This window comes from Balaenoptera ricei, chromosome 2 (genome assembly GCF_028023285.1).
Source record: "Balaenoptera ricei isolate mBalRic1 chromosome 2, mBalRic1.hap2, whole genome shotgun sequence".
NCBI lineage: Eukaryota > Metazoa > Chordata > Mammalia > Artiodactyla > Balaenopteridae > Balaenoptera > Balaenoptera ricei.
The window spans coordinates 138154557-138168444 of NC_082640.1; the positions used below are offsets into that span (position 1 = coordinate 138154557).

General features: G+C 37.7%; 1 protein-coding gene across 1 annotated transcript in view; it reads right to left on the bottom strand.

Moving 5' to 3' along the window:
* SOS2 (SOS Ras/Rho guanine nucleotide exchange factor 2) overlaps positions 1-13888 on the bottom strand; it is a 99979-nt gene that overhangs the window by 55731 nt on the left and 30360 nt on the right. The window contains exons 4-5 of the mRNA XM_059914189.1: positions 13204-13368; positions 4156-4359 (exon numbers count right to left, since the gene is read on the bottom strand). Coding sequence (XP_059770172.1) covers positions 4156-4359; positions 13204-13368 — 369 coding nt within the window. The remainder of the gene's footprint in view (positions 1-4155; positions 4360-13203; positions 13369-13888) is intronic.

The window sequence follows — 13888 nt, forward strand, 5'->3', positions numbered from 1 at the left end:
AAATATTGAATATATTCCAAATTATAGCAAAAGTCAATCATGAATAAAGAAGAGAAATAAAAAAACCTCTTGGATTAGATTTAGAATTACTGAACAGAACTATATAGAATCTATATTTTCCAGTAAATCCAGTAAATCTCATATGGTGGATGATTCTAAGCAACTCTTTACATAAAGCATTCTGGCATTTGAGTATTTTAAAATTGGCTAAGTGCTATAAGTCTTGATCAAGGTCTCACAGAGCTGGTTAATGACAAAAGCTGGGATCAAAATGAAGATCTGACTCCTAATCCAGACACAAACTGGTGTCACAATATGTAGCCTGTCTCTTGAATTTGAGGAGGAATTAAAGATTTCATTCAAGCTTTCAGGTGTGAATTTTATCTGGGTTAAAACATGTTAAGTCCTCTGGAAACAAAAAGACCATATGACTGATTATCCAGGTTATGGCCAACTATTATTCACTCTGCATCTTGTAATGGAAGCATCACAGATTAAGGAACCTGACAGACCTGAGCTTGGATCCTGACCCCACTACTTGCTAGATGAGTGACCCTGGATTAGGACAATAATGACAATAATAACAGCTTACATTTCTTGTTAGTATGTTCCAGGCACTACTTAGAAGTATTGATTACTTGACATGTAATTTCATAACAGCCTTATTAGATAGATCCTATCATCATCCTCATTTTACGAATGAGGAAACAGGAACAGAGCAGTTAAGTAATTTGCCCAGGGTCACACAGTTGGTATATTAATACCTACCCATAAAGTTCTTAAGAGGATTAAATGAGATGATTTCTACAAAATGCTCCTGGCATATATTAGGCCTTCCACAAATGTGAGCTTTCTGAAAACATAGGAGTAGGGCCCAAAGGAGTAAATTAAGATCAATAGTCATTCATTCTTTTATCAAATATTTACTGAGTTCTATGCTCTGACCTTAGATGGCCTTTATTTCAAAAGTTTACACTCTCAACTATGCTGAAAAAATATAGTAGATATAGAGATAGAGAAAAGGGATTCTTTCTCTTAACCCTTCAGTATTATAATAAAAATTTTCTATCAAATCAGCACAAATTCAGTGAAAAGAGACTCATAAAAATTAATTCCTGAGGAATGAAAACTGATGGGACGCAGAAAAGGCAAAGAGGATAATATTAGCTACCAGCAATTGTTATTAGCTAACAGCATTTGTTAAGCTTTTAATTCTTTACACCACTATAGACAAAACCCAATTATACTGTGGTATAAAAGAACCAAAATTCAAGTTCAACCTCCATAACTAACTTATCATAACTATTTTATGTCAATTTCCTCACCAGTAAGGTAGAAATGATAATACCTGTCCTACCTATCTCAGAGAATTGTTAAGGGTCACATAAAATAGGAGAATAATTTAAAAAACATAAAATGTTGACTACTTAAGGCAGTGTGTCCAGTAGGAGTTATTATCAAATGTTAAACTAAATATGCATATTTTAAAAAAGGATAAAAGCCAATTAAAAACACCTTAAATTATCAGTGAAATTAATTCTTCTGGAAAAGAATGAAAAAGCTAAATCAGGGACTTCCCTGGCAGTCCAGTGGCTAAGACTCCGTGCTCCCAATGCAGGGGGCCGGCTTCAATCCCTGGTCAGGGAACTAGATCTCACGTGCCGCAACTAAGAGTTCACATGCCACAACTAAAGATCCCACATGCTGCAACTAAAAGATCCCACATGCCACAACGAAGATCCGGTGCAGCCAAATAAATAGATAAATATTTAAGAAAGAAAAAAAAGCTAAATCAGATCCTAATCTTAAGCACTCAGCCAGCTGTGTCTGAGCATCACTCCTATTCACTCATGTAATAGTTATTTGGGGGAGGAAGTCAGGAAGTAAAAGAAAAGCCAAATATTCAAAGTGAAAGACACTCAGGGACTTCCCTGGTGGCACAGTTGTTAAGAATCCGCCTGCCAATGCAGGGGACACGGGTTTAAGCCCTGGTCCGGGAAGATCCCACATGCTGCGGAGCAAATAAGCCCATGTGCCACAACTACTGAGCCTGCGCTCTAGAGCCCACGAGCCACAACTACTGAAGCCCATGCACCTAGAGCCCGTGCTCCTCAACGAGAGAAGCCACCACAATAAGAAGCCTGTGCACCACAACAAAGAGTAGCCCCCGCTCGCCGCAACTAGAGAAAGCCTGCACGCGGCAACGAAGACCCAACACAGCCAAAAATAAAAAATATAAATAAATAAAAATTTTAAAAATCATTAAAAAAAAGAAAGTGAAAGACACTCAGACATCTAAGAAAAAACAGATCACGTGAGAAATGAAGGAAAGAAAAATAAATCTAAATTTTAAAAAACCCCACAAAACAGTACTTGTCTAGCTAGATTCCTTAGAGTGGACTTCAGAACCTAGAGAGGTAGGGAAAACATGGACAAGTCTCCCTGGATCCCCATCCTACTCACCCCATTCCTACGCTGTCTTTCAACAGCGGAGCTCTGCCTTTGCTTATTTGATATTCTGTATAAACTTTCATTCTTCAAAAGTTCCACGAGTAAAACTTTAAACTACACTCTAAAGTACTTACCAAAAGACAGGAAAAAGCATAAGTCTTTCTTTTCTAGACCATACATTTCTTTCACCATCTTCAAATGAATGACTATAAATCTCAAATACTGCACAGTGGAAAAAGATTTTTAATTTTTTTATTTTTTTATTTTTTGGTTGCATTGGGTCTCCGTTGCTGCGTGCGGGTTTTCTCTAGTTGCGGCGAGCGGGGGCTACTCTTCATTGTGGTGCACAGGCCTCTCGTTGCGGTGGCTTTTCTTGTTGCAGAGCACGGGCTCTAGGGCGCGTGGGCTCAGTAGCTGTGGCATGCAGGCTCACTAGTTGTGGCTCGCGGGCTCTAGAGCGCAGGCTCAGTAGTTGTGGCACACGAGCTTAGTTGCTCCGCGGCATGTGGGATCTTCCTGGACCAGGGCTTGAACCCATGTCCCTTGCACTGGCAGGTGGATTCTTAACCACTGAGCCACCAGGGAAGCCCGAAAAAGATTTTATTCCAGTGTAATCCCCCTAATTTTGTGTCTAATTTTCATTGTCACTGCACTTATTATATTAGTATAACAATTCACATATTAAAAACCCCACAATATCCCCGGTGTTCATAGCAGCATTATTTACAACTGCCAAGATATGGAAGCAATGTAAGTGTCCCTCAAAAGATGAACGGATAAAGAAGATGTGGTATATATACACAATGGAATACTACTCAGCCATAAGAAAAAGAATGAAATATTGCCATTTGCAGCAACATGGATGGACCTGGAGGGCTAAATGAATTAAGTCAGACAGAGAAAGACAAATATCAATTATATGTGGAATCTAAAAAATACAACAAACTAGTGAATATAACAAAAAAGAAGCAGACTCACAAATAAAGAGAACAAATTAGTGGTTACCAGAAGGTGTGGGTGGCAATATAGGGGTGAGGGAGTGGGAGGTAAAAACTACTGGGTGTAAGACAGGCTACAAGGACGTACAGCAAGTCCCCTACATACAAACGAGTTCCGTTCCGAGAGCAGGTTCGTAAGTCCAATTTGTTCATAAGTCCAACAAAGTCAGCCTAGGTACCCAACTAACACAATCGGCTATACAGTACGGTACTGTAATAGGCTTATAATACTTTTCACACAAATAATACATAAAAAACAAACACAAAATATAAAGAAAACATTTTTAATCTTACAGTACAGTACCTTGAAAAGTACAGTAGTACAGTACAACAGCTGGCATACAGGGGCATGTTTGCATCTTTGAAAGTTCGCAACTTGAAAGTATGTATGTAGGGGACTTACCATATTGTACAACATGGGGAATATAGCCAATATTTTATAATAACTATAAATGGAGTATAACCTTTAAAACTTGTGAATCACTATGTTGTACACCTGTAATTCATATAATATTGTATATCAACTATACTTCAACAAAAAATCTGAAAAAAATTAAAAATAGACAAAGCTAAACAACCCCACAATACTAAATAATACAATATTTTGTTTACATACTCATAAAGTATATGAAGTTACTATTTATGATTTTAAGCTACTATATGACTTTTTGGGGTAGACAGAATTTCAAACCCAAAAGGTACTTACAGAAGGTTTAAACAGCTTTCTGTCAGAAAGAAAAGCTTCTCGAAACACTTTTATGATCATATTTAGTTCCCGTAGATACTGTCTTTCTTCTGCAATTTCAGTTCTGACAAGGTCATAGTAGTTTAATTCACCTGAAGAACTAGGTTCATCTTCACAAAGAGAAACCAAGCCTATGTCATCCTGATCAAACATGTCCATCAAAACCTAAGAAATATAAATCAGTAATGGATAAACTTATTTTCCTTACTGTTATAAGACCATCTCAAAGTACTTGGAATTAAAACGTTATTAAACAATGAGAGTTGTGTGTATTACAGGCTAAAATTTTAAGAGAAAATCCAAAATAAGAGAAATATGAAAAGTTGAAGTGAGATAACGTTCAAATAAAACTGGATATGGAGAAATAAATATTTATGAAAATAAGATAAATCTAACAGTGAAATATATATATACATATATGTACACATATACATGTATGTCTGTGTGTATATAAATAAAGGTACATACGCACACATAAACATAAAATATATAATAGCAAAAAGAGCACACATTTGGAGAACAACAATCTGAACCAAAATTCCAGTTCTACCACTTACCTGTGATTACAGACAAGTTATTTATTCTTTTGAAAGTCAGATCCCTTATATGTAAAATATAACTGATGAAAGAATTCAATGAAGTAATGGACATAAAACGCATACTATTACATCTGGCAAACAGTAGGCATTCAAAATGGTAGTTCTTTGTCCTACTGTAAGGATGCTTACATGCACTCGAGCAGAGTTTAAAGGAGAAAAGTAAAATGATACGCAAAATATATTAACAGCGTGATACTTTTCTGATGCATATTTACTACATCAACAACTGCTATTAAGTTCATTTGTTAAAATCAAGCATCCCCTGGGACTTCCCCTGGTGGTCCAGTGGTAAAGAATTCACCTTACAATGCAGGGGATGCAGGTTCCATCCCCGGTCAGGGAACTAAGACCCCACATGCCGCAGGGCAACTAAGCCCGCGTGCCACAACTGCTGAGCTTGCCCCCCTCAACTAGAGCCCACGTGCTCTGGAACCCGCGCACCATAGCTACAGAGCCTGTGCGTCACAACTAGAGAGAGAAAACCTGCGCACCACAACGAAAGATCCCACATGCCTCAATGAAAATCCCGTGTGCCACAACTAAGACCCAACGCAGCCAAAAATAAATAAAAATAAATATAAATAATAAATAAATCTTAAAAAAAAAATCAAGCACCCCACAGATGCTTAAATTGCTATAGTGACAATTTCCCCTTTCAGAAAATAGTAAAGATTGCTACTATGGATTTAAGTCAACCAACAGGCAAGAACTAGCTGTATAACAAAAGCAATAGGAAAAAGGTGACCATACTTTTTAGAATTAAAAATAGTTTAAAAAGAAAAGAAAAATTGGACCTACTTAATTATATACTCCAGACTGACTGAAAACTACTTTCTTAGAGTTTAGGAAAAAAGAAAAGGCACAATCCCAAAAAGGAAGCTCCAAAAAGTAAAACAATTTCAAGGGGATGAGAGGAAATTCTAACAATACAATATGAGATATTCATTCATTCATTCATTCTCAAAAACATCTATTGATCACCAGAAATTGTGCCAGATGTTGGTAAGACACAGCAGTAAGCAAAATAAACATGAACCCTGCCCTCCTGATCTTCTTTTAAATCTAACTCAAAAATATTTCTTAAATCTGGTCAATCCTCTCCATTCCCCTCCACACTTCAAATCAGACTATTAAGCAATCACAACATCTATTAAAAGGTCTTGCAATATGATCTCCCTGCCACTGGTTTCTTCCCAACCCCATTTTCAAAATTATGTTCCTAAAACCAAATTTGTGTCATACCCTACCTAAAAACGATACTGGATTTCATTGCTTTCAGCACACAATTCTAATTTCATGAAGATAAAGGCCATTCACAATCTAATCCCAGCCCACTTCCCTAGCCTCATCTCCTGTGATACTTTAAAATCCATCTTCTCCTCATTGCCCCCCCTCCATGAAACTCACCCTCCTGCCATCATCACCTCTGATTCCCAGCCACATTAGACCTTTGAAGAAACCATTGGGGCTGCACACAGAATCAGCTAATGAAATCTGATTTTAAGCAGACACGCAAAAGAACAGAAGGTATGACACAGAACAGTCTTCTCTTCCCCACCAGAGATATTTTTAAAGTAGTCTGTACTTGCTCTAATTCCTTACTTCTCAAGCTCACTACTCTATTGAAACTGCTCTCGCTAATGACCTTTGAATATCTTTTTGTTTTCTCTAGTTATCAACACAGCTGACCAGAACTTCTTAAAACTTTCTCTTCCCTTGGCTTCTCATACACCATTCTGTCAGTGAGGCCTCCTTCTCTACTACTCACCTTCTCCAACATCCACTGCAGGGTTCCATTTTTGGAACTGTTTTGGTCACACAACACCCAAAATCCCGAATGTAAATGCTATAGGAGTCAGGTAGATAATATCATGTTAATACATAAGAAGAGGTGATGGGGAGTGCGGCAAACTAGAAGGTGCATGCACCTAAAGAAGAAAGGCACTGTTCAATGCCAGCTATTCTGTCAGGCCTTTTGATTTTCTTTTTTCAAGAAGAGTCTGGAATCTAGATTTTTATGAAGAATTTTCATATCTGTAAATATAAACAGACTGCAAATAATTCAAAATTTTAAGAAGTAAACCTGGAGTCCCTATTCACTAGCAGGCCACCAGTCTGAAACATCTACTATACTTCCTCCTGAGTGAGCTCACCTTCTTAAACGATGTTCAGTTACTAGATAACAACTCCCTAAACATTTATCTCAGCATCTCTCTGGACCCTAGGCAGGTGTTACCAGAAGCTTGCTAGATATCTCTGTCTGACAAACCTATACATGTACACTCTACTTCAGAATCACTAATCACAGCATCATCTCCTTGGCTTTCATAGCTAGAAAACTTGTCACTACCCTAGACTTAACACTTCTCCAACTTCCACACCAAATCAGTCCCCAAATCCTGTTAACTCCAACTCAGAAACAGCTCTTAAATCTCATCAGTTCCTTCTATTCTCCTGTCTAGAATGTCTTCTCTTACTTCTCTTTCCTTCCAACTCTCACATTTATTCATCTGATAAATCCCTAGCCATTTTCATCACTTAGCTAAAATATAATTGTCTTTGTATAGCTTTTCCCAACTCTCCCTGAACTCTATCAAAATCTTTTCCATTGGCTTCAGTCCTCCATTAGCAATCCTCTCTCTTTTCTATATAAGCACCTAACTTATATTGACATTTCTAAGGATAAGAGCCATGATTTCACCTTAAAATCCACAGCATTTGATACACAGTAAATGCACAAAAGATACTTGCTTAAAGAGTATATATGTAGGGCTTCCCTGGTGGCGCAGTGGTTAAGAATCCGTCTGCCAATGCAGGAGACATGGGTTCGAGCTCTGGTCCGGGAAGACCCCACATGCCGCGGAGCAACTAAGCCAATGTGCCACAGCTACTGAGCCTGCACGCCACAACTACTGAAGCCTGCGTGCCTAGAACCCATGCTGTGCAACAAGAGAAGCCACCGCAATGAGAAGCCCGCTCACCGCAACAAAGAGTAGCCCCTGCTCGCCGCAACTAGAGAAAGCCCACACGCAGCAACGAAGACCCAACGCAGCCATAAATAAATAAATAAATAAATTTCTATTAAAAAAAAAAGAGCATATATGCATTTTATGTTTGTAAACTGTTAGAATTGTAATGAAAGGCTAAAGCCCAAGTGAGTTAAAAATCAGAATAAATGTTAGGACAATAAAAGCATTTTTTGGTCATGTTCACAACAAGAATAATAAAGGAGAATTGGTTCTTGGAACAGATGGAGTAATATTACAACAAGAGAAAAAATACAGAAGAACTCAACTTCTATAACATCTGGGCTCACAGAAATAAATTTCTTCAGAGCAGCTCTGTGCTCTCTTACTCTCTCTTGCCTTTCTTAAACATCAATTTTCCTCTTAAGCATGTATGTTCTATTTTTCCAGTCTGAGTATCATTTTCCTTAATAGTGACAAGTATATTAGGGGTTGAGCTCTAAAATTCCTTCCTATGACCATCTAACTATTCTCAGCAATCTCTGATGTGCCAGAATACATCATATAGTCAAATGCCTCTTTTATTTTTAAGTGTAGAAAAAAGGTTGGTTCTCAAGTTCTCTATCAAATTATACGACCTTGTCTAGGAAATTACACAGATCCTTAGAAAGCATTTATTTGAATAGTTTATTAAACAGATGGTTTGTGAGCTCTTGAAATAGTGATCACAGGAAATCAGTTTAGATTTACTAAGACCACACCATGTCACACTAATCTCATTAATCCATTCACATGACTAGTCCCACAAATAAAGTCATCTGTATCTTAGCTAAACCTATGACAGTCTCTCATGACAAACTTGGAATCACAGTAGAAAAGGATGGGCAGGGGACTTCCCTGGTGATCCAGTGGTTAAGACTCTGCACTCCCAATGCAGGGGGCCCGGGTTCGATCCCCGCTCAGGGAACTAGATCCAGCATGCCACAACTAAGAGCCCGCATGCGGCAACAAAGATCCCGCGTGCTGCAAGTAAGACCTGGCTCAGCCAAATAAATAAATAAATAAATGTTAAAAAAAGAAAAGGATGGGCAAACTACAGCCCATAGGCCACAGTGAGCCTACTGCCCTTTATATAAATAAAGTTTTACTAGAATACAGCCCACACTCATTGGTTTATGGCTTCCTTTCTGCTACAAAGGCAAAGATGAGTAGTTCTAAGAAAGACGTGTAGCCTACAAAGCCTAAAATATTCAGCCACCCATCTGGTCCTTTACAGGTAAAGTCTGCTGACCCCTGAATTAGACAAAGAGGTAAAACAGTAGCTGATGAAAAGGCCATAGTGAAAAAAAGTGGTAATTTATTAACCTGGAACAATGCCTCGAATAACATACGTGAGAGGGGCTTCCCTGGTGGCGCAGTGGTTGAGAATCTGCCTGCCAATGCAGGGGACACGGGTTCGAGCCCTGGTCTGGGAAGATCCCACATGCCGTGGAGCAACTAGACCCGTGAGCCACAATTACTGAGCCCGCGCGTCTGAAGCCTGTGCTCCACAACAAGACAGGCCATGATAGTGAGAGGCCCGCGCACCGCGATGAAGAGTGGCCCCCACTTGCTGCAACTAGAGAAAGCCCTCGCACAGAAACGAAGACCCAACACAGCCATAAATAAATAAATAAATAAACAAAATTAAAAAAAAAAATGTTAAGGATGTACCTCACATATCTTATTTAAAAAAACAAAAAAAAAAGTGAGAGATCTCATCTCTTAAACTTTCCCAATATTTTTAACAAATAATTTCCAACTAAAACAAACTAGGTTTCTCAGACTGGCATATATTACAAAAAGCTGGTATGATATCTACAATGATGAATGACAAAATTCGATTTTTATAATATCTTGATATGCTAGAGCATAGTCTCAGTAACATTACAAAGTTTTATAGAGAAAAACTTGAGTTCAAACTTAGAGGAAAAAAATATCAACAGCACAAGCTGTAAGAAATCAAAGATACAAGAGTATCTCATGTGGAAAGTCCCAGGGAGCTGAGACATCTGCAAACTCATTAAGTAAACAGAGTCATATGTGTGCTCAAAAAGGTTAATGCTGAAATTATAAAAGAACACCATATAGAATAAAGGAGGTGAGCCTTTCATTGCACTGTATTGGTCAGACCAAATCTGGACTGCTGTCTTTAGTTTTAGAAATCACAGTGTAAGAGCAATGCAATAATGAGATCTGAAAATCATGTCACAAAAAGATTGGTTTTCAAAGTCTCAAACGGTAAAAATTTAGTACATGGAAAAAAGCTTTAAATAACAGAATGACTTATTCTGAAAAACAGTTTGGTCTTATCTAATGTAGTCCAGAAGAGAGACTAGAATTAGTGAATGAAATTTAACAGGAAATTCAGATGCAAACTATTGCATATAGTATGGATAAACAACACGGTCATACTGTAGAGCACAGGGAACTATTGATATATTCAATATCCTGTGATAAACCTGTGTGGATTTGGTCTCGTAATTCTGAGACTGTGTAATTGTTTAGAATTTAACTACTTTCGCCTTTAAAAAGAGTCATGGAAAAGGTAACTGACTCAGATATGGAATAAAGTCTCTCCTTCCCACAGTCCCTCAATAATCCTGTTTGATTAATCCAAGGCCACTGTTTGAGGGCAGGGGGAGGGGAGGAATAGGGCAAATAAGGTAGGAATCCCTACACGAGGGTGTGAGGAAAAGCTGAGGGGGCCCATCTCAGCGTGCTAGCTCCTGAGAGGAGTAGGAAGGGTGTTTACTGGGGGGGCGGGGGCTCACAACCTGGCACAAGATGTCAGAGATCATTCAGAGTAAAGAGACTATCCATATGATAGGGCAGCTTGATTCAGGGTGCTGGAGCCCTAGTGGATAAGGAGGGTATTTGCATGGGAAGGTGGTCCAGTAGCAGCAGTGGTGCAACATGGGATTGTCAGAACTTGAGTGGAGTAAGGAGAATGTATACAAAGAAGAAGGGTTTCTATGCCAAAATAGGGTGCCTACACCAGCGGGGGGAGAGAGGCCTGCTGGGAGACTGGTCACATACAGAAGGATTGATCAAATAAATAAATATATTAAGAAAAACAGGAGCCAGGTTTCTCACTATCAGATAAGGGAGTTACAAGTGTAAAAAGGGGAGGTTAAAATGAATCCTGTGGTATTGAACGTGGATTGAAGAGATCTGTGAACTTACATAAAGATAGATGAGAAATAAATATGATGTGTATGTATATATGTATACACACACAAACACACACACACACTCTCTAATTCTGGCCTCTAAGAGACCAGAGCAGTGACACTCCAATTTCAATTAGCTCATCTAGCACCAAGATCTTGGTTTCTAAATACCATTCTCCACTAAAAGGAACCAGGATTTTTTAGAAAACAACTAATTCCAGGCTTGAGCAGCAGGTAAAGAACAAGTTGAACCTGGAGCATCTTGTGTCAAAAGAAAGTGTTCAAAGAATGACAGGGACAGAGAAGCCAAATTGAAGGAGTTCCCATTGGCCAAATGTGAGACAATATGAATATTAAATAATGAAGTAACAGGTTGTGTTCCACTGAATAAGAATCAATGAGTCCATATTAAAATAAACAAAATAAATAAATTTAAAGTGTGATGAGGAACACGATATTTACATAGCCTTAAAATATTCCACAAAATATTTATTAATTACAAAAGGGAAAGGAGTCCTTTAAAGTAGAGAAGCCTAGAGGACGAACCCTTAATCAAGTGACCAAAGTGACCATCACTAGTAATGGGACACAGTGAAATTGTATGTCGTGTAAGAAAATGCAATGAGAAGAACTCCTATGATATTCCTGCCACAGATCCATAACCTAAATCTTATCAAGAGAAAACATCAGAAAAAACTAAAGGAAGGGGCATTTTAAACATTAACAGGTATAATCCTTAAAAACGTCAAGGTCATAAAAGTTAAGAGAAGAATGAAGAACTGTTCCAGAATGAACAAGGAGAAAAAAGATACATGACTACTAGACACAACACATGATTCTGAACTGGATCATTTTGCTCTAAAGGACATCACCGGGACAAGTGGCAAAACCTGAACGGGGGTCTAAGGATTACATAATATAACGTATCCACATTCATTTCCTGGATTTTGATTGTCATACCGTGGTTATACAGGAAAATGTTTTTGTTTGTAGGACACACTAAACTATGTTGGCAACCTACTCTCAAGGGGTTTAGGGCACAGGGGAGCATTTTTATTGTACATACAACTTTTCTAAAAGTCTGAGCTAGAAACAAAGTTAAAAAAAACATGTAATCATTTTTTTCATTTTTTCAGAAGTCAAAATAGAAATAACAAGGAATTTCTACTATAAAATTTAAGTGAAAAATCATTTTTGAGACTACGGCATAGTACAATCACTCTCAATCATAACTGCACATCAGAATCACCTGTGATAGTTTCAAAAATTTTGAAAATACTGAGGCTTAGAGGCCCATCCCAGGCCAAGTAAATCAGCTCTGGGGGTGAATGCAGGTATCAGTATTCTCTACAAGCTTTCTGGTAATTCTGATGTGCAAAGTGGAGAACCACTGGCATGTGCCAGGTCCTGGGGTAATTCACCCTTAGAGGTCTAGTTCAGGTACCTTCTCTATGAAATGTCCCTGGTCCCCCCTTTGCCAGAGTTAATCACTTTCTCCACCACCTTTGATTTATTTGTATAATAGTTTTAATTACATTGTGCTGCAATTATTTGGTTATAATACTTTTATTTCCCACTAAAATAAACTCCTTCTAACACAGGGATTGCTGATTTGTTCACTGTTGTATTTTCAATGCTCAGGACAGTGACTGACACATAAGAGGTACTCAAAAATGTTGATTTAAAAAGAAAAAAAAGGAGGGAAAGTGGAAAGGGAAGAAAAGGAGGAGAGAGGAAAAGAAAGAAAAGACTCAATTTCTTTCCTCAGTAGCTTACAGCCAGGAAGAAAGAAGATAAGTAACAAAAAATTATCAAAAGGAAGTAACTTTGGCATTGCAAAGTCTTCTTCTCTCTACCTGTGCCCCATGACCCATGTTGTGAAATCAAAGCATGTTTTTCAAAATTACTTCTTAAACTTAAACATATCTAAATATTCTGTATTTATTCTCTTTCTTAAAATACAAAACTCAAACTACTTTTCTTAAACTGGTTTGAGGCTTTGGATGTTTTTTCCTATAGGTAAAAAATTCTTGCTGGATAAAAGATTCTCACCCTGTCACATGCTAAAAAACCTGAAAATATCATTGTTAGTCTGTAAAGCCACCATTTTTCTGTCTTCCAACACCAGGAACTATAAAAATCACTAATATAATCATGTATTAAAAAACAGAGGTATAAGTGACAAATAGTCTCTATCATTCAGGTTAAGTTTAAATACCTTTTAACACTTACCTTATCTGCACACATTGACACTTTAATGTCCTGTTGGGATATTTCATAATGTCGGATATTAAAAACATAATTACCAGCCAATTTCAAAATATCAGCTGAGATATACTCTAGTACAGCCACAATATATAGGGACACATGGTAGTCCACTTTGTACCCTAAAACTTCCTGTGGAAAAAATAAACAATTTAATTCCAAAAAATGGCAGCACTGTCAAGTAGCAGTTAAGGACTTAAAAATTTTATTTAACATTCTTGCTTATAAAGAACTTTCTATAAACCAAATGTCTAAACTCAAAGGTACCACAGGATATAAAATGAGCTGTTGGCTCAGTATCAGGGTTTCTTTTTCTCTCTCTCTTTTTTAAAGAGACACCTAAACTAACAAATCTGCCTTTAGTATCAAACAAGAAGAGATGGTTGATTCTAAGACAGAAATCTTGGACTGGACTTCCCTGAAAACCTCTTGATACATTATCCGAAACCCATCTGACAAGTATCTGCTATCTTCAAGGATCTTGCTTTAATTAATATCCCCAAATTACAATGGTTTTTACTAAGTGGAGGATGTGTGTATGTGTGTGTGTGTGTGTGTTGGGTGGGGGGAGGGGGAGTCTTGAAATTTCTACCAAATGGTATTCAAATCCATGTACGCCAATTATTTTCTATAGACTAAATAATATTCCCTA